Here is a 21,289-nt window from a genome sequence, read left to right as displayed (position 1 = left end):
CCTTTGAACAATCTGTCTTTGGTCCTGAGGTTTCCACTACTGTGTCTTGTCAAGTGGATGTTGGGTTTCAGCCTTTCTTACCTCTGCCGTGTCTCAGCACTGAACACTTTGTACTTCTGGGCCTCCAGGGAGGCCGCAGTTCTGGAATATGACAGCTCTGGAGGATAATGGGTTCCTGGTTGCTTCACGTTTGATTATTCTCAAATCTTTCGTAGTGAATGTGTGTTTTTTTTTTTTCTCTCAACACAATTCTTTGCAGCAATGATGTCAATTTGTAACAAAACTGATGGTTCTGTGATCTCACCCCAATATCTTAGCAACTTCAAGAGTGCCACATCCCTCTGTAAGACTTGTAAAACAATTTTTGACTTTTCAGAGTCAATTAATTTTTTTTTTTCTTATTTTGCCTGAGGAACACAAGCTGCCTAATAATTATACACACCAATATAAATGCTGTTGATATCCTTAGGTGTTACCCTCTCATTATACAAATCATACAATAATCATTAAAGTTTATACAGCTGGGAAATTGGATATTTGCATAAAAAGGATGATATGGTCAAAATATTTGCCTGATTATGCAATCTGTGTATGTATAGAACATATTTACTTGTAAATTCAGGGCATGACACATAAAGACTGGCATTTCACCACTTAGTGGATTTGGTACATTATACCACCAGTATTGTCACTCTCGGCAGGCACTGGATTTCATTTCTTGCACGAGTTACGACAGTTTAGTTGCGTATCTTTTGAAAAATGTATAGGGTGGGCTTCACCATGCTCCATGACGCTCATGCTCCCTAATTTGGTGGAGCTGGCCGAGACTAGTGTGAAAACCCCAAAAGTTGCAAAATGTTTGCACAACTTTGTGTTTTGTAAAAGTTTGCTCTGTGCCCAAAATCTGGCAGAAAAAAAACACTGATGAATTCGGCCTATATTCTTTAAATGAATTCTGTAATTTTTTTTTGCCTTCCCGCAGTGATCCAGATAAGCACTATCTTATGTACGAGCACGAACGTGTCCCTATTGCTGTGTGTGAGAAGGAGCCCAGCTCCATCATTGCGTTCGCTCTCAGGTACTGTATGCTTCATAACTGCTGAAAATGTTTCATTAGACATGGTCTGTTTGCACATTTTGGACAGTACAAGTTTCTAGCAGTGTTTTCTGGGTGGATAATGCCACGTTTTAACCTAGAATTAATAAACTTCCAATACTCCAATTTCGTAAGATGCTTATTACATAAAAAGGGCTTCTAAAGCTCTGCTACCACGTACTAAAATAAAGAGATTTAAATGGATTGTTCCATAAGAACATCTATTCCCAATCCACAAAATAAGCGTTAAATGTGTAGTCAAAGGGGTTCAAGAGACCAGGGATCCCCAAAGTCCCCTCATGTGCGGCCACTTCTCAGATTACTGCACCATTCATACAAGAACTTTGGAGCCCCTGTTGTCCTGGTCCGTGTCTGAGCAGCCAACCCCATAGTTCTCTTTAGGAACCTTAAATTTGTCATTTGGGTGTGAACATTCCATTTGCCAATAGGGTGGGGCTCCCACACTGTAACACTGTCCACTAAGTGCAGAGTGTGTGAAGATCCATCCATGTGACAAGTGTAGTTGTAAGTTTAAGCCATCAGTTTATTCATACATTTCAAGGAAGAATAACAGGGGAACATCACAATGCAACATTTTGAAGAAAAAGAACACCCATGAGTAATATTTTGTGGATTACTGAATAGAAATCACTAGCCACATCAGGAGATTTAGCAAGTCCCCTTTAATTAGACTGGGGATACTGGAAAATTTCTGTTTAAAGATTTGTCTAATAACTGGAGGAAGCATATAGTAGATACTGCTGATCAATAAAATATCTAATAAATATTTAGCTGAAAAGTTTTGTAATGTTTCTTCCATTTCTCATGATAAGCTGTACTTTATAAGAAGAGGGCGTCTCGGCAGCCTGTGAAGTTAAGTGCTGCAAGGAAATGGATTAATAATACATTGGAGAATGAGAACAAGTTGCACGTTATAAGATAATAATTTATGGCATGTTTCTCTATGCTGCTTAATTTAAAGCTGTAAGGAATACATAACGGCCCTGGATGATTTGTCGAAGGTTTCGCTGAAGATCTGCCCAGAGGAAGGCGCTCTGCCCAGCAGGTATGTTCAGCGGCCATGATCCACTGTGTTGTGTGTATGGCTGTCTACCTGGTGAAAGGGACGGTCACTTGAATGTGTTCTGTTCCTGTGCTTCACAGCAATAGGAATGGAAAAGTGAACTGATGAGCCGAACAAGCGTGCAGGCACTGCTGAACCAGCACAAAGTCACAGCCCTATTCCCTAAGGAGCCAATTATTACTTGTCATTAGTGAGGCTGCGCTGTGACGCTCATTTTTTTATTTGTTATTTTACTTGGGCAGTGCTATTACAGAGACAAGGATGTGAAAAATACATATCGTCTTGTCTTAGCAAATCGATCTACAAAGTCTGTCGGCTGTTATTGTGGCACATCTGTTCCTTACAGCAACGAAGACTGCTCGTCTAAATATTTCACCACGAGCTGTAACCTGTGTGAAGACGTATGAATGGCCAGTCACAATCACGATGAGAAAATATTTTTTGCAAAGATAAATGTACTGATCCTTTATCAGGGTCCGCATACACATTAGATGGGCTGACGGCTATATCTCCTGACCGCTCCCCCGAGCGCTCCTGTGTTCGCTTTCTTAGGGCTGTGGCTAGACTCCTCCACCTAAAACAAAACTATCTGCCATCAAAATTGAATCAGACCAAGATACATTCTTTCTTTGTCGCTCCATTGGGAGACCCAGACAATTGGGTGTATAGCTTCTGCCTCCGGAGGCCACACAAAGTATTACACTTAAAAGTGTAAACCCCTCCCCTCTGCCTATACACCCCCCCGTGCATCACGGGCTCCTCAGTTTTTATGCTTTGTGTTGAAGGAGGCACACATGCACGCAAGCTCCACAATTTAGTCAGCAGCAGCTGCTGACTATATCGGATGGAAGAAAAGAGGGCCCATAACAGGGCCCACGGCATGCTCCCTTCTCACCCCACTCTGGTCGGCGGTGCTGTTAAGGTTGAGGTACCCATTGCGGGTACAAAGGCTGGAGCCACATGCTGTTTTCCTTCCCCATCCCTTAGGGGCTCTGGGTGAAGTGGGATCCTAACCGGTCACCAGGCACTGGGACCGTGCTCCCTCCGCAGCCCCTGGGGGAATCTGCTGGACAGGAGAACGGGTATCGTCAGGGACAGGCCCTGCTCCTCTGAGGTACTCTGTGTCCCCTTGGGGACGGCGCATAGAGCGCCTGTGTAACGGACGCTGCAGCACCTGCCGGGTGTCTTGCGTCGCCGGGACTACCGCGCCGACCGCGCTTGTTTGCGGGCCGCGCTAATAAATTTAGTCCCCGGCTTTTGCGGCCTAGTACCGCAAACTCCCGCCCCCGGGCCTGCCAGTCAGGGGTGAGGGCGGGACGCTAGACTGCATGTCAGCGGTGAGGGTTGGAGCATACTGAGGTATCCTCCTCCCCCCCTCACTGAGCACTGCGGGGCACCAGATTCCCGCACTTTCTGAGGCACGCCCACGGCTCCCTCCTCCTCTCAGAACGCTGGCAGCCATTCCTATCAGCACGTCTGACGCTGGAGAACTTCAGAGGGGAGACAACACCGAGCTCCACAGCTCTGGGAGGCCCAGGCAGGGAATCTGGTGGTCACACAACCGCTGAGGGCGGTCGGTAAGCCGCACCTGTTACTAGGTGCTGGCCCCCCTGGGTGCCGAAGTGTATATTTATATGCTTATATTGTATACATTTACTCTGTACGGCCGCACTATTTGCTTTTGGCTATATACCCTCTCTGATTGCTCTAAGAGGAGACAACAGCATGTCGTCCGCAAAAAGCAAGGGTGCCAAGGCACAGGCTTACTTTGCAACCTGTACCTCATGTGCGGCTATGCTACCTGCAGGTTCCACCTATCCTCATTGTGTGCAATGCTCGGCCCCTGTGACACTCACTCAGCCGGAGCCTCAGCCACCGGTGGGACCCTCGGCCCAGGTGGAACCACCTGCTGCCACTGTCCAGGTGACAGGGACAGAGTTCGCAGTATTCGCTGACAAACTTTCTGAGTCTATGGATAGATGGTCTGCTAAGATACTAGAAGCTTTGCAGTCCAGACCGGTAACACAGGTCCCGGGCACTGTTGAATCATTGCTCTCAGCCACCCCTCGGTCGGCGCAGCAAAGTGCTCCTGGGGCGACTCATAGGTCCCACGGTGAGGACTCCGACACGGACCGCAGTCCCAGACCGGCTAAGCGGGCTCGCTGGGAGCTTCCCTCGACTTCATCACACTGTTCAGGGTCTCAGCATGAGGACTCTCTGGAGGATGAAGCGGAGGTGGCAGATCAGGGCTCTGATCCTGACGCCGCTCTCAACCTTGATACGCCTGAAGGGGACGCCATAGTAAACGACCTTATAGCGTCCATCAATCAGGTGTTAGATCTTTCTCCTCCAGCCCCTCCGAGTGAGGAGTCAGCTTCTCAGCAGGAGAAATTCCATTTTAGGTTTCCCAAACGTACACGGAGTGCGTTTCTTGATCACTCCGACTTCAGAGATACAGTCCAGAAACACCGAGCTTTTCCGGATAAGCGCTTTACTAAGCGCCTTAATGACACACGTTATCCCTTCCCCCTGACGTAGTCAAGGGTTGGGCTCAGTGTCCCAAGGTGGATCCTCCAGTCTCTAGACTGGCGGCTAGATCCATAGTTGCAGTGGCAGATGGTGCATCACTCAAGGATGCCACTGACAGGCAGATAGAGCTCCTGATGAAATCCATCTATGAAGCTATCGGCGCGTCCTTTGCTCCGGCATTCGCAGCCGTATGGGCACTCCAAGCTATCTCAGCTTGTCAGTCTGAGATTAATGCAGTCACACGTGCCTCTACTCCGCAGGTTGTGTCCTTAACCTCTCAGGCGTCGGCGTTTGCGTCCTACGCCATGAATGCTGTCCTGGACTCTGCGAGCCGTACGGCGGTAGCATCCGCCAATTCAGTGGCAGTCCGCAGGGCCATGTGGCTACGTGAATGGAAGGCAGACTCTGCTTCCAAAAAGTTCTTAACCGGTTTGCCATTTTCTGGCGACCGCCTGTTTGGCGAGCAATTGGATGAAATCATTAAACAATCCAAGGGAAAGGACTCGTCCTTACCCCAGTCCAAACCAAACAGACCTCAACAACGGAAGGTACAATCGAGGTTTCGGTCCTTTCGGCCCTCAGCCAGGTCTCAATTCTCCTCGTCCAACAGGCCACAGAAGGGTCAGAGGAACTCTGATTCATGGCGGTCTAAGTCACGTCCTAAAAAGATCGCCGGAGGAACCGCTCCCAAAGCGGCCTCCTCATGACTTTCGGCCTCCCCAAACCGCATCCTCGGTCGGTGGCAGGCTCTCCCGCTTTTGCGACGCCTGGTTGCCACATGTCCAAGACCGATGGGTGAGAGACATTCTGTCTCACGGTTACAGGATAGAGTTCAGCTCTCGTCCTCCGACTCGTTTCTTCAGAACATCTCCGCCCCCCGAGCGAGACGATGCTCTTCTTCAGGCGGTGAGCACTCTGAAGGCAGAAGGAGTGGTGATCCCTGTTCCCCTTCAGCAATGGGGTCACGGTTTTTACTCCAACTTGTTTGTGGTGCCAAAAAAGGACGGATCTTTCCGTCCCGTTCTGGACCTCAAACTGCTCAACAGACATGTGAAAACCAGGCGGTTCCGGATGGAATCTCTCCGCTCCGTCATCGCCTCGATGTCCCAAGTAGACTTCCTAGCATCAATCGACATCAGGGATGCTTATCTCCACGTGCCGATTGCACCAGAGCATCAGCGCTTCCTGCGTTTCGCCATCGGGGACGAACACCTTCAGTTCGTGGCACTGCCTTTCGGCCTGGCGACAGCCCCACGGGTCTTCACCAAGGTCATGGCAACAGTGGTAGCAATCCTACACTCTCAGGGACACTCGGTGATCCCTTACTTAGACGATCTTCTTGTCAAGGCCCCCTCTCGGGTGGCATGCCAACACAGCCTGAACATTGCTCTGGAGACTCTCCAGAGATTCGGGTGGATCATCAATTTCCCAAAGTCAAAACTGACACCGACCCAATCGCTGACATATCTCGGGATGGAGTTTCATACTCTCTCAGCGATAGTGAAACTTCCGCTGGACAAACAGCGTTCACTACGGACAGGGGTGCAATCTCTCCTTCGAGCCCAGTCGCACCCCTTGAGGCGCCTCATGCACTTCCTAGGGAAGATGGTGGCAGCAATGGAGGCAGTTCCATTTGCGCAGTTTCATCTGCGTCCACTTCAATGGGACATTCTCCGCAAATGGGACAGGAAGTCGACGTCCCTCGACAGGAACGTCTCCCTTTCTCGGGCAGCCAAGGCCTCCCTTCAGTGGTGGCTTCTTCCCACTTCTTTGTCGAAGGGGAAATCATTCCTGCCCCCATCCTGGGCTGTGGTCACGACGGACGCGAGTCTGTCAGGGTGGGGAGCGGTCTTCCTCCACCACAGGGCTCAGGGTACCTGGACTCAGCCAGAGTCCTCCCTTCAGATCAATGTTCTGGAGATAAGGGCAGTGTATCTAGCCCTAAAGGCGTTCCAGCCGTGGCTGGAAGGCAGGCAGATCCGAATTCAGTCGGACAACGCCACGGCGGTGGCATACATCAACCACCAAGGCGGCACATGCAGTCGGCAAGCCTTCCAGGAAGTTCGGCGGATTCTGCTGTGGGTGGAAGCCACAGCCTCCACCATCTCCGCAGTTCACATCCCGGGCGTAGAAAACTGGGAAGCAGACTTTCTCAGTCGCCAGGGCATGGACGCAGGGGAATGGTCTCTTCACCCGGACGTGTTTCAGGAGATCTGTTGCCGCTGGGGGAAGCCGGACGTCGACCTAATGGCGTCCCGGCACAACAACAAGGTCTCGGCATTCATGGCACGGTCTCAAGATCACAGAGCTCTGGCGGCAGACGCATTAGTTCAGGATTGGTCGCAGTTTCGACTGCCTTATGTATTTCCTCCTCTGGCACTGCTGCCCAGAGTGTTACGCAAGATCAGGTCCGACTGCCGCCGCGCCATCCTCATCGCCCCAGACTGGCCGAGGAGGTCGTGGTACCCGGATCTGTGGCATGTCACGGTGGGTCAACCGTGGGCACTACCAGACCGACCAGACTTGCTGTCTCAAGGGCCATTTTTCCATCAGAATTCTGCGGCCCTCAACCTGACTGTGTGGCCATTGAGTCCTGGATCCTAGTGTCTTCAGGGTTATCTCAAGAAGTCATTGCCACTATGAGACAGGCCAGGAAACCAACGTCCGCCAAGATCTACCACAGGACGTGGAGGATCTTCTTATCCTGGTGCTCTGATCAGGGTTTTACTCCCTGGCCATTTGCCTTGCCCACTTTTTTGTCCTTCCTTCAATCCGGAATGGAAAAGGGTTTGTCTCCCGGCTCTCTTAAGGGACAAGTCTCGGCGCTCTCTGTGTTTTTTCAAAAGCGTCTAGCCAGGCTTCCGCAGGTACGCACGTTCCTGCAGGGGGTTTGCCACATAGTCCCTCCTTACAAGCGTCCGCTAGAACCCTGGGATCTGAACAGGGTGCTAACGGCTCTTCAGAAACCATTTTTCGAGCCAATGAGAGATATTTCTCTTTCACGCCTCTCGCAGAAGGTGGTCTTCCTAGTGGCAGTCACATCACTTCGGAGAGTGTCTGAGCTAGCTGCACTGTCATGCAAAGCCCCCTTCCTGGTGTTTCACCAGGACAAGGTGGTTCTGCGTCCGGTTCCGGAATTTCTCCCTAAGGTGGTATCCCCTTTTCATCTCAATCAGGATATCTCCTTACCTTCTTTTTGCCCTCATCCAGTTCACCAATGTGAAAAGGATTTGCACTTGTTAGATCTTGTGAGAGCACTCAGACTCTACATTTCTCGTACGGCGCCCCTGCGCCGCTCGGATGCGCTCTTTGTCCTTGTCGCTGGCCAGCGTAAAGGGTCGCAGGCTTCCAAGTCAACCTTGGCTCGGTGGATCAAGGAACCAATTCTTGAAGCCTACCGTTCTTCTGGGCTTCCGGTTCCCTCAGGGCTGAAAGCCCATTCTACCAGAGCCGTGGGTGCGTCCTGGGCATTGCGGCACCAGGCTACGGCTCAGCAGGTGTGTCAGGCGGCTACCTGGTCGAGTCTGCACACTTTCACGAAACACTATCAGGTGCATACCTACGCTTCGGCAGATGCCAGCCTAGGTAGGCGAGTCCTTCAGGCGGCGATTGCCCACCTGTAGGAAGGGGCCGTGTTACGGCTCTATTACCGAGGTATTCTTTTACCCACCCAGGGACTGCTTTTGGACGTCCCAATTGTCTGGGTCTCCCAATGGAGCGACAAAGAAGAAGGGAATTTTGTTTACTTACCGTAAATTCCTTTTCTTCTAGCTCCTATTGGGAGACCCAGCACCCGTCCCTGTTCCCTTCGGGCTGTTGTTCTTTTGTGTACACATGTTGTTCATGTTGAATTGTTCTGGGTTCATGGTTTTCAGTTCTCCGAACATCCTTCGGATTGAATTTACCTTAGACCAATTTATAAGTTTCCTCCTTCCTGCTTTTGCACCAAAACTGAGGAGCCCGTGATGCACGGGGGGGTGTATAGGCAGAGGGGAGGGGTTTACACTTTTAAGTGTAATACTTTGTGTGGCCTCCGGAGGCAGAAGCTATACACCCAATTGTCTGGGTCTCCCAATAGGAGCTAGAAGAAAAGGAATTTACGGTAAGTAAACAAAATTCCCTTCTTCCCTCAACATCAACTGTCGCAGGACAATTAGAGAGGATACTTGACCCCTGGAAGCAGGAGTATAAAACCCCTTTAAAACTTATTACGTTCATACCTTGCTTGTAGTATTTTTAGTTGCGGTGCTTTTGAGCAATCTATCCTTGAAGCTTTAGTCACAAGTAGAGCAGGGCAGGCACTCTATGTCCAGCTCTGCTGTGCTCTCTCCCATTTCACCGCTGGCATCCAGTTTTTGACAGATCTTTTTTTTCTCAGTCTTCCCCTGCCCAATCTTCTGCGTAGTTGCCAGCGTTGCCCTGGTTCGTCTCATCAGGCAGGGCGGTGGAGGCACAGTAAGCTCCTGATGTCGTCGAGGGAGGCTGTCCATTGATGTTGCATCATTAGCAGGAGCTTACAGTGCTTGCGCCATCTCTTCTGATAAAACAATCCCTGTTAATATCAGACCTGTGCATGGTAGACGGGTCACTGAGAAAAGAGTGGCCTTGTCAATCAAACACTGGTGGGTGGGGAAAAACAGCAGAGCTGGAAGTGAAGTGCCCACCCCTCTGTACTTGCTTTTATGCCTTATAGGATGGATTTCAGTAAAATGCCCCACAAAATATTACAAGCAAGGTTTGTAAAAAGCATTAAAGGGGTGTGACACTTAATATCCTGCAGACATCTCCTATTTAAAGGCTTCCTATACACGTTATACTTTCAGGGAATCCAACCTATATCAGTAGGTTTGACTGACTTTAGTCCAGTGTGTGGGGGTCTTCAGACCATTATAGCTGTTACAATTTTAATTGATCTTTCCAGCCAAGTCAGCATATACCCTAGATTTAATTGTATGTCACAAGACTTGTGTTCTGGCGTTTCCAACATTGTCTTATAAGAATGACTATATAGCACATCACAAGACATTGCACCTTTATAAAGCCGGGTACATGCAGAAGTAAAAAAAAAAATAGCAATAATTGCACAGGACAGATTTCTAAATGTAATTATGCTACTTTCTAAGCATGATTGTCCAGAAATGAGTGAATGCCACATTTATTACCCCTCCTCAACAATTATTATCTGGAAACTGGAGGATGGGGGATGCTACAACTATTTTACCGCGTGATGCACCAATGTTAGTAAAGTTTCCTAAAACCTAGAGCTAATGCTTGGCTTTGCTTTTTTCTGTTTATAGCATGATGGACAATAGACCAAAAACCAGCAGTCCAGCAAAAATGCAAGAAAATAGCTTGTCTCAGCCCAACCACACGGCGGAGGCAGAACCTCCGAGCATCGGTATGTGAGCAGAGGAGCACTGTTCTGTTCCCATGAAGATTACATTTCTTTTCTTATTGAATCATAAAAGTAGCAGTCTGGTCTTTATTTGTCCCTTATATGACAACTTTTCTTTATTAAAACCTTCAGGTTATACTGACACGCAGATTTCTAGCAGAAAATGAATGTGAACAGCCTCATTGAATTGTATGATGTGGATTTCTCAGCAGCAGATTGTCTATGACAACCTACCACATGTGAACATAACATACCTTTATATCTGATCACAGCGCTTTTATCACCTGAGCATCCTATCTTCATCTCATGTGCGAGCTATATGATATGAGACGCCTCTTTCTCCCAGTGTCATCCATAGTGTACAAGTGTCCACTCATGGAGTGACTTTAGCAATGGACATAGAGAAAAAGTATAAACCAAGAGTGGGTAAAGTGCGGGCCAAATGCGGCCCTCCGCTCACGGACAGAGGCAGCAAAAGACTGAATCCAGTGGCCCGTGAGGCGGCACCGTACCTTCTGCTGCCCATGTCCCAATACCACTGCTATCTGATGACAACTTACCTCATGTGAACATACCGTACCGTGCCTTTTTTACTGATCACAGCAGTTTTATCACCTGAGCATCATGGCTTCATTTCATGTGCCTTCTATATGGAATTCTATGCATTTTTTTTCTAGCATTGTCCATTGTGTGCAAGTGTTCACTCAGTCTAAGTTCATGCATACAGTCCATATTCCGATGGACAGTGATGTTGGTCAGAATTGATTGGAAGATTGATTGAAGCTAAATACAGGACAATCCTGGAGGAAAACCTGTTTGAGGCTGCAAAAGACTTCAGACTGGGGCGTAGGTTCACCTTCCAGCAGGAGAACGATCCTAAACCTCCTGCCAGAGCTAAAAGGGAATGGTTTAGACCAAAACATATTTGTGTGTGAATGGCCCAGTCACAGTCCAGACCTAAATCCCATTGAAAATCTTTTTCAAGACTTGAGAATATCTCCATCCAATCTCACTGAGCTAAGGCTATTTTGCAATGAAGAATGGGAAAAAATGTCAGCCTCTAGATGTTCATAGCTAGTAGAGACATCCCCAAAAGAATTTCAGCAGTAATTGCAGCAAAAGGTGGTGCTACAAAGTATTGACACTGAATACAAATGCATGTCTCAATTTCAGATTTATTAAATATTTAGAAAACAATGTCTCATTTCCTTTACACTTCACATTGGTTAAATCACATAAGACCCCAAAAAAATCACATTTAAGTTCGTGGGTGTAACGTGGAAAATTTCAGTGGTATGAATACTTGTCAAGGCACGACAGGCAGGCAGACAGACAGACAGACAGACAGACAGACATACATCTGACTAGTTTCTGTGTCGAGACTCCTATCAGAGGCTCCACGGACTTTATTGATTTGCATATTTCCCAGGGGGCAATACACCTAGGATTTCACTGTGTTGAGCGCCCTCATTGGCTGCCGGCAGTGTTTTCTCTGGCTGGTCTCCCCGAGATTAGGGATTGTTTTGTCTTGTTAGACAGACAGACAGAATGTGTGCAGGCAAAAGTTTTTCCAAAATGGTTGAAACTTCCATGGTGACGTAAATAATTGAATAGATTACTATCATGAATTTTTGTACTTTTAGGGTAGGGAGGTGGTAGTTACCAGTAAGCGGCTCTTTTGGGTTTCTGTGTACCATGGGTCTTATACACACCCAGCTTTGGAGCATCCACATATACATGCACATAACTCGCTCATCACTGCACCACACATTCATTAGAATTTATAACACCACATGGATTTTGGACGTCTTATTCCAGCAGACCCTGCAACAACACTGACCTTACATCACCAGTCTTGATAATGTCCTCTTCTGTGCGTGATCAAGATTTGTAAAGTGAATTCAGCATTAATAAAGTAATTACTTTTTAGCGGGGCCATGCAGTAGTGAGGGGATACAAGTTCACTTCCATAAAATCCAGAATTCAGCCTTTCCATTGTTAATAGCCCTGCCTGCTCTCTGCAGAACATCCTTAGAAAGTTCTCCTTTTCTATCGTCTCATGGCTCTTTCATGTGGCCTGGTTCTATAACCATTTATATGATTCATAGAACTGTATAGAAAATCATTCTTTATACTGACCATAACTTCATAGACTTCGTGGTCGACATCTTTGCCTTTACAAGTAGAATGTTTGCGAAGAATGAATTTCTTTTTTGCACTGAGATTAATACTTTGTAGATGTGAGGCCTTTTGTTATCAGAACGTAGTTCTCGTTATTAGACTAAATCCAGCCTGAAGATTTGGTGTCTGCGGCCACTTATTATGTGGAAATAGACTCAAACCTGCTGACCCGAAGCAATAAATGAAATGAACAAACACAATGTTTAGTTTTTTGAAGTCCTTTAAGTTAACAACGTGCACCATGACGAGAACTATAGCAGTGCTGCTGTAATTAAAAGGAAAGTATTCATTTATTTATTCTATATTTATCACTTGGAAATGTTTTTCTTTTCTTTCAGCTAAAAAGGCTTCAGGAGTTTTGTCGTTTTTTCGTGGGACAGGTGGGAAAAGTCCAGACCTATTAGCACAGAGAAAGGAAACCTTAAGAGGTGCGGACAGTGCCTACTATCAAGTGGGGCAGATGGGCAAGGATGGTGGAGAAAACCAAGGAGCTGAAAATCAAGGTACCGCTAATTAACCCTAATTAAAGCATATCTGACAGTGTATCTGAAATAAAACAAATGACAAAGCATCCCTATCAGACAGCGAGCCTGTGGGCATGCACCTAACATGAGCTTGTGGACATGTACAATTAAAATCTAAATGACCAAATTAAAAATTGGGAAGAAAATCCCATAGCCTTATGTTCTCCTAATGTAGCCACCTGGCACATTGACAAAATTTCACTTGGATGCGAAACTGCCGGTGTCTTAGGCTACTTTCACACATCAGTTTTCTGCATTCAGGCACAATCCTTTTTTTTCCTGATGCAAAGGATCCGGCAAAAACGGATGCAAACTGTATCCACCGGATCCGGTTTTTAACGGATCCGTTATGCCGGATGCGTACAAAACCGGATCCGGTGGATACGGTTTGCATCCGTTTTTGCATCCGGTTTGTCCTTTTTTTTGAAGGATCAGCTTTTTTAATTAATTTGGTGCATGCGCAGTTTACAAAAACGGATCCGGTAGCCGCATCCATTTTTTACCGCATTGCGCCGGATCCGGCGTCCATAGGCTTTCATTGTAAAACACGCCGTATCGCGCCGGATCCGGCGCGATGCGGTTTTTTTGCCGGACAAAAAAACGTTGCAAGATACGTTGCCTCCGGCCGCCGCTTTGATAAATTTTGCCGCATCCGGAAAAAAACGGATGCACCGCAAAGCCATCCGGTACAATCCGGTACCAATGCAAGTCTATGGGGAAAAAACGGATGCGGTACCGGATCCGTTTTACCCGTTTTTTTCCGGATTGAACCTGATGGCAAAAAACTGATGTGTGAAAGTAGCCTTAGTCTATAAAATGGCAAATTAAATTTGAAAAAAAAATGCATAAAAATTGATATAGGTGGCTAAAAATGTGACGCAAATGGTAAATTGGACAACACCACTGCCCTAAAATTTAATTTGACTTGTGCAGCCCATAAACTCTTTTATAACCGTCAGATACCCGGCCTTGCCTTTGCTTTTTATACACAATGGTGGAGCTTACTAAAAAACATATGAACATTATAATCACAATATTAAGCTTTCTTCACACTGGGCGTTTTTGCAGCGTTTTTTTTAGCTACAGATTTGCCTTGGTTCTATGCAAATCCATGCTAATAAAACGCTACTTTTTACAGTCCCAGCAAAGTGTATGAGATTTCTGAAATCTCATGCACACACACAAACAGGTCAGGATTTTTTTCTGATGGGTTTGTGAACCACCTCCGGTTTTGCTGCATTATGAAAAGAATGAACATGTCAATTCTTTTCAGCGCTTTTCCTACGGTTTTCACCCTAGTGACAGATGGACTCGCAGATACCCTGGATCGGCGGATCTAACTGGGTTAATAAAAAACTCAGTTAGGCCCAGAATTGATCCAGGGTGTCTGGCCGGCACTTAAATGGTGGTGGGAATAGGGGGATTGGAGCAGGCGAGGTATATTTCCAAATATCCGGCTCCCACGACTCCTCCACTTCCCCACTCATTACATATTCACTGCTTTCATCTGTGATTGGTTGCAGTCAGACACACCCCTAGCATCTGACTGCAACCAATCAGGCCTGGTCTGCGGGTCTATACAGAGAATGAGTGAGCCTCACTCAGGCTATTTACGGTCACAGGTATCGCCAGCTGTGACCTGAAATCACCTGAGTAAATTGACCGCTGATCGTGTGGCTCATTCATTCTCTGGAGCTCACAGCGGGCAATCCAGTTCTATGGCGCTCGCTGTGATCTTCAGTTGTAGCAGACAAAACAGCAGTCCTCAAATAGAGGGAGGCCACTTATATATATAGTTATGTACAAAGCAAAAATAAGAGGCTAAAATGTAACTTTTAATCCTAATACTCTTAAAAACCTAGATTAGGTAACACGTAACCAAAAACTCCTTAGTGTACTGACATATCAGATTATACCATATGATGTTGAATATGGTAACCATGGAGCCTATAGATACATAACAAAATTAACAAAAAGACAAAACCAAACAAAAGTTGAGTATGATTATTTAGCCTAAAAGGGACAGTGGTCCACAAAATGAGCACTAAAAAATAATCAAAAAAACCTCAATATAAACAACCAAAGTACTATATATTGGTCCTCAAAGGAGGAACTTACAATATGTAAGAGTTCTGTAGATGAGAATAATAGGAACAATCTCACCCATATTATGTAGCTTGGGGTATATCAAGGTTTCCTCTGTGTGGGTCCTTCAATTTTCATGTAGTCACTGACCCTACACATCCCTAAGGAGACTACCTTCACCTGTTACCCCAAAGACTTCTGCCCTAACAAGGACAGACCACATCTAACCCTCACTTGAAACCCCTACACTGTTCCTTGCCTCGTCCCAGGATTTTTTGGTTATGTGTTATCTAATCTAGGTTTTTAAGAGTATTAGGATTAAAAGTTACATTTTAGCCTCTTATTTTTGCTTTGTACATTCAGATGTAGCATAGCTGAATTGCCATGGAACCTCGTGTGGATTACGTCGGACCTGCAGGTGCTGGGTATCATAATATGGGGGGCCCTAAGTAATTTTTTTTAAACTTATTCAGTTATTTATTTTTTACTGTACGATAGACCCACAGACTCCAGTGGAAGGGGAAGCAGTGAATTTGCATGAGGCAAATGAGCGGCACCGAAAGTACGGAAGTAGGAGGGGCCGTGGGAGCAGGTACCGATGATCCTAGAATGTATGGGCTCCTTCCAGGTTAGTGGGCGGGACCAGCTTGGTTAGTGGGCATGAACGGCTTGATTAGTGAGCTTGGAGATGTTTTCTCCTTTCCACTTCAATCATGGTTCGCCCCTCTGCCCCACATGTGATAGTAAGACAAAACAATCACTGATCTCGGGGAGACCAGCCAGAGAAAACACTGCCGGCAGCCAACAAAAGGCGCTCAACACAGTGAAATCCTAGAGCGCCTTTGTTGGCTGGCTGGTCTCCCCGAGATCAGTGATTGTTTTGTCTTGCTGGTCTACTAGGCATTGCTCCCACCTAGCCAGAATCCTACTCCACACTGATGAGGGATAACACCCTGAAACAGCTGTCTGTGGATGGATACCTGGCCTTGGTATTTCCCTTGTCATATCTTAAAACTTGTCAAAGAGTTTGATATTGACTAAAAGGGCCACTTAATATGGTGGTTATGGTGGTCTCCTAAAAAGAGCCACTCGTTGGCTAGGTCCTTCCCAGAGGGATATCTGGCTATTCTCTGTGTCGAGACTCGTTACAGAGGCTCCGCGAACCTTTTTTGATTTCCACATGTGATGGTGGCCTGTTGAATGACGTCATATGTCAGCGCGCTTGCTCTACTTTTTTTTTTTTTTTTACTACCTGAGTGCCGAATCTAGGTCAATACTGGCCCTGCTCAGCACTCGGGTACTCTTGAACCCTTGCTGGGCTTGACATCATGAAAAAAAAAAAGCTGTAAAAAAGCCACAAAAAAACCAACAGAAACCACACCAAAACCGCAGATGACTCCCTGGAGACATCCTGCCACAAGATCAGGTTTTGGTCAGGAAAAAACACTGCAAAAAGTCCTGTGTGAACATAGCCTTATCCGGCGATTACCAGATTGGAATTGGAATCCTCATCTAATTAGATTGTTTTCTAAACCAAACATAACAAAAAGCTGATTATTTCCAAATTGTGTATTTCAATATGTTCCCTTGGACTTTACTCCAATACAAACTGAAATGAAAGATAAATGATCGTTAATTCAAGCTGATAAATGTCCCAACAGTTATTAGTATTTAGAAAGGAGAGTTAAAGAATGGCACAGATCATGTTTCACCCCTTGATGAGACACAGGGTGGGGCTGTATAAAACAGCCAATAAGTTTACATGCAAATTAAGTCATCTTCCTGTGGAAACTATTATACTTTTCAGAACCATATTTGATCATTCACCAGAAGACACCTGACAAATGTCATACTGGCAGTAATTTTCATTAGTTGGACCCTGAAAAATATCAGTGTACACAAGCGGCAAGTAATTTTTGGCAGCAGTGAAAACAATTTTACTTACTTGGCTGCAGGATTCTTATCTTCAGTGTTTCACAGTTTCTTTACTATTGACCTGTGGAAATGAAAAATCGTGTTTGTTACAATATTAAACAGTTTTAGCTTCTTTTTTTATTTTCTACAACAGAACCCCAAAATGTATTACTTCATTCCTTCCATGTACAGGGATACCCTCTATGTAGTTTTACACTACTGTCTGAGCACACAGCAAGGTTCATAAGGCATGGAGCTGAAATTTCAAAGCCCCTGAGGTATCTGTACAGAGGAAACCCACCAGCAGTGACCCCAATTTGCATGCTATACTCATCAAGGCATTTATCAAGAATCCTTTAACCCCAAAAATGTCTTTATTTAATGGTATATGTGACGTATTAACTTTATTACGATGGTCAGCCTGAATAATGAGATAACAAATTCAAATAGTTCTATTTGTTTTACTATTTTTGCATGATAAAAAACACTGAGTAAAAAGAAAAACCCTGAATATTTTTGTCTCTCCATATTCTGGGAGCTGTAACCTATTCATTTTTATGTTGACATAGCTGTATGACGGCTTACTTTTGGCTTGATGGTTGGTAATATTTAATGTTGCCATTTTTGGATATAAGTGACATTTTGATTACTTTTATTCCATCTTTTGTGAGACGGCATGACATAAAAACAGTGATTCTGCCAATTGTTATACATTTAGTATAAACCTTCCTGAGCCTGTCCCACGCCTGACGCTGGAGATCAGATCGTATTCACAGCAGTATCTCCGATAGTAACTACAATTTTATGAGACTTCACTCAAAGGCTGAACTGTAAAGAAAGAGTTCTTGTTCTCAGTTATTCAGCCATGTAAGCATGCCACCAATAAATTGACAAACGAGCAAACGCTAATTTCTGGACATTACACAGGATATGTGTAAACTAGGTATAATATGTCCACAACATGCAAGCTGTATGGGGAACGAACAATTGTACTGATCTTTATGTCCCCATACAGCTTGTATCGGCCCGTGTAAAAACGCCTGTAACGAACCGCGGTGGATCAGGTGGGGTACCACGGAATTGTTACATCATGTCCAATCTCTGATCTCCTGGTATTGAGCCTAGTGTACTGTAAAGGGTTGTGCTGAGGCTATTTAATGGGTAAAAAAACGCTCTTGTATAAACAAGCAGCTTTGCAATTAACATTATTAAAATCCCCTCAGGTGCAGTCTGTCAGTGGTGAGAGGTCTTGGGAAATGAGCACAACGCTTAGGCTGCTTTAACACATCCGGTTTTTGCAATGCGGCTCAATCCGGCTCAAAAACCTATGCAACGGATGTGGCGAAAAAAAACGGATCCGTTGCATAAGTTTTTCCATGCGGCCCGTCCGTTTTTTGACGGATGTGGCTTGATACTGTGCATGCGCAGTGCAAAAAAACGCATCTGGTGGCCGGATGCGGTTTTTGCCGCAGGACGCCGCATTCGTCGTCCATAGGCTTGCATTGTAAATCGCGCTGGATCCGGCACGATGCGTTTTTTTCGCCGCACAAAAAAATGTGCCAGGCAACGTTCCATCCGGCTGCCGCATGGGCTAAATATGCCGCATCCGGCAAAAACCGGATGCAACGCAAGGCCATGCGGCACAATACGGCGCTAATGCAAGTCTATGCGGAAAAAACGCAACCGGCAGCAAAAAAAAACGGTTGCGTTTTTTCTGCAAAGCGCCGTATTGCGCCGCTCAGCAAAAACCGAATATGTGAAAGCAGCTCAAGCTTCAATGCCCCTGCGCTCTTCTTGATGATGCGGAGGAAAAGTTGCCTCTGCTTGGAGCATTGGAGAGCGCAGAACTTGGACCAGCACTGGAGAGCACACAAGTGGGGAAGGCTGTAAAGGAGTGCGCTCCTGAAAACTAACACATAATACACACAAAGGGTGGAGAAAGGTACTCACACAAAAGGCTGCCCTTCTGAAAATCAAATACATTTATTGAGACCAACAACAGACACCCATATGGTGAAAAACAAGCACCATGCGATAAACAACTCAAACCTATGATTTCGACATATGTAGACTAGAAGGTTTCCCATATGGGCAAAATAGAGCACATGAATGCCAAAATCATAAAGAGAAGACTCATCACAAATATGAGTGTTCATAAGCAAATAACTAACAATGTCAGTACAAACCAGTGCATACGTGTTACACAATAAATAACTGGCAGTGGTTAGAGAGCAAGGAACATAAAGTGTATCCATATATCTAATACCAATGGCTGATAGATCACCCTACATATATCGCCATTCTAAGATTTCTTCATCAGGGGTCACGCCTGCGTCACTTATCCCAGAAAGCTAGCATGACACATGCAGACGTCTGTGCATATCGTTCTGATCTCTGACCGCAATGCATGGTCTGGCCATGGCTCTCCCGACCGGAGCATGGCAGCTTTTTATATTTCTATGAGGTAGTCATGCTCTGGTCAGGAGATCCATGGCCTGTCCGTCCATCTTAGATCAGACCGATGTGTGCGGATGTCTGAATGAGACATAAGTGTTTTTTATGTTTCACAAATAGTGTAACAAGCATTAATAATTATAAATTGTACTTATTGGTTTCTGTCTCCTGACTAAAGCTGAGGGTTAATGAGCCTAGTATTTGGGTCTGGCTGCCTATTACGCTGCACCCGTTCATTCATTAATTATTTAGATACAGTTAATGCAATTTTCAGTAAACGACTAGTTGTTTGCAGACTATGGCTCTGTGCGCACGTTGCGTAATTACATACAGTTACGCTGCGCTTTGTAGCGCAGCGTAACTGCATGCGTCCTGCGTCCCCTGCATAATCTATGGAGATTGTGCAGGGGCCGTGCGCACGTGGCGTCTTAGAGCGCAGCGCTTCGGCTGCTGCCCGAAGCGCGCGTTCTAAGAAGTGACATGTCACTTCTTCCGTGCGCTTTGCTGGCAGCCCCTGCTCCGTCTATGGCAGGAGCTGCATGCAGAGCGCACGTTCTCTGCCGGCACCATGCGCTTCAGAACGGAGCTTTTCAGCTGCGCTCTGAAGCGCACCTTTTAGGTGCGGTGCAGAGCGCACACGTGCGCACATAGCCTATCAGTGTGATGCTTTTCTTGACTCCATGGTGTGAGGACGTTATGAGCTTTGGTTAGGTTATTTTGACATCTTTAATTTACTGCTTGTGATGCTCATTAATTGGATCAATCCAAGCCCTCAGGGCAACATTTTATCAGCCGGCGAATAGCAGGAAATTGTTCGAGATTCCCAACTCATACATTTTCATGAATCTAATGCGCAGCACTTTCCAAGCCTCCGCTACGCACATTACTTAACATCTGCAATCTGTCTGACACTGTTCTATTATTTCTCACAATTTACTGAAACATCTTTTCATCGAGGTTTAATAAAAAGGAAGCCGCTCATCATTTTATTGGATCTCTATCTAATCTAGCCACCTGTGAGTCTGCTGTGCAGTCCCCCGATCAGGTCTTAAGGTACCGTCACACATAACAAGATCGCTAGCGAGATCGCAGCTGAGTCACGGTTTCTGTGACGCAGTAGCGATCCCGTTAGTGATCCCGTTATGTGTGACACCTACTAGCGATCAGGCCCCTGCTGTGAGATCTCTAGTCGTTGCAGAATGGTCCAGGCCATTTTCTTCAAAGGCGATGTCCTGCTGGGCAGGACACATCGCTGTGTTTGACGCTGTGTGACAGGATCACAGTGACTGCTGAGATCGTTATACAGGTCGCTACTGCGACCTGTATTGTTCCTGCATCGTTGGAAAGGTCTGACTGTGTGAGATCTCACCAGCGACCTCACAGCGACTTACCTGCGATCTCTATCAGGTCGCATCATTTTCGGGATCGCTGGTAAGTCGTTGTGTGTGACTGGGCCTTTACTATGTCTCTTCAGTATGGCCTTCAACTCAGTCTGTTGGTTTTTGTGTATGTGCTGTATTAGAAGATGTCTATTACTATTTTAATGACACTTTTCATCACTTTAAGTGCCCACAAGTTTCCTAGTTACTGAATAAAGTCCTCATAAATCTTCAGTTTGGGCAGATATTATCTCTGTCCTGTTGGCTTCTTTCCATCCTGATTGTCAGGAGAACTGCTGCTATTTAAAGGGCATTTGTGAGACTTGATCTGATTGTTATTGGTATCGCAGTGTGAGTCACAACTTTCCACAACCCAAAGTGACCATGGCAAAAAATCCAGTTCTCTTGTATTTTTGGTTGCATGTCTCAGTGTGCAAACCACATGTGAGTTGGATGATTTTTTTTTTCCATCCCAATGTAAATGGTAAAAGGAGGCTGATAAACGGAGGTCGTTTTTCTTAATATGACATTTATTATTTGTGATTGCTTTGCATGCACTTCTGTTTGGTGAGCATGCTTTAAGATAAAACAATGCACGGAACGCAAGAAGAAATGGTGTTTGGTGCACATTGCAGGATTAGTGCCAGT

General features: G+C 45.8%; 1 protein-coding gene across 2 annotated transcripts in view; it reads left to right on the top strand.

Annotated features, from left to right (window-relative positions):
- Positions 1-21,289, top strand: part of PIKFYVE (phosphoinositide kinase, FYVE-type zinc finger containing) — a 460,760-nt gene that overhangs the window by 350,222 nt on the left and 89,249 nt on the right. For both annotated transcript variants that reach the window (XM_075317792.1, XM_075317791.1), the window contains 4 exons: positions 983-1,078; positions 2,079-2,162; positions 10,007-10,107; positions 12,624-12,788. In XM_075317792.1, coding sequence (XP_075173907.1) covers positions 983-1,078; positions 2,079-2,162; positions 10,007-10,107; positions 12,624-12,788 — 446 coding nt within the window. The remainder of the gene's footprint in view (positions 1-982; positions 1,079-2,078; positions 2,163-10,006; positions 10,108-12,623; positions 12,789-21,289) is intronic.

The sequence above is a fragment of the Anomaloglossus baeobatrachus genome, chromosome 7 (genome assembly GCF_048569485.1).
Source record: "Anomaloglossus baeobatrachus isolate aAnoBae1 chromosome 7, aAnoBae1.hap1, whole genome shotgun sequence".
NCBI lineage: Eukaryota > Metazoa > Chordata > Amphibia > Anura > Aromobatidae > Anomaloglossus > Anomaloglossus baeobatrachus.
Note: the sequence above shows the minus strand (reverse complement) of the source record. Positions and strands in the feature narration are given on the sequence as shown.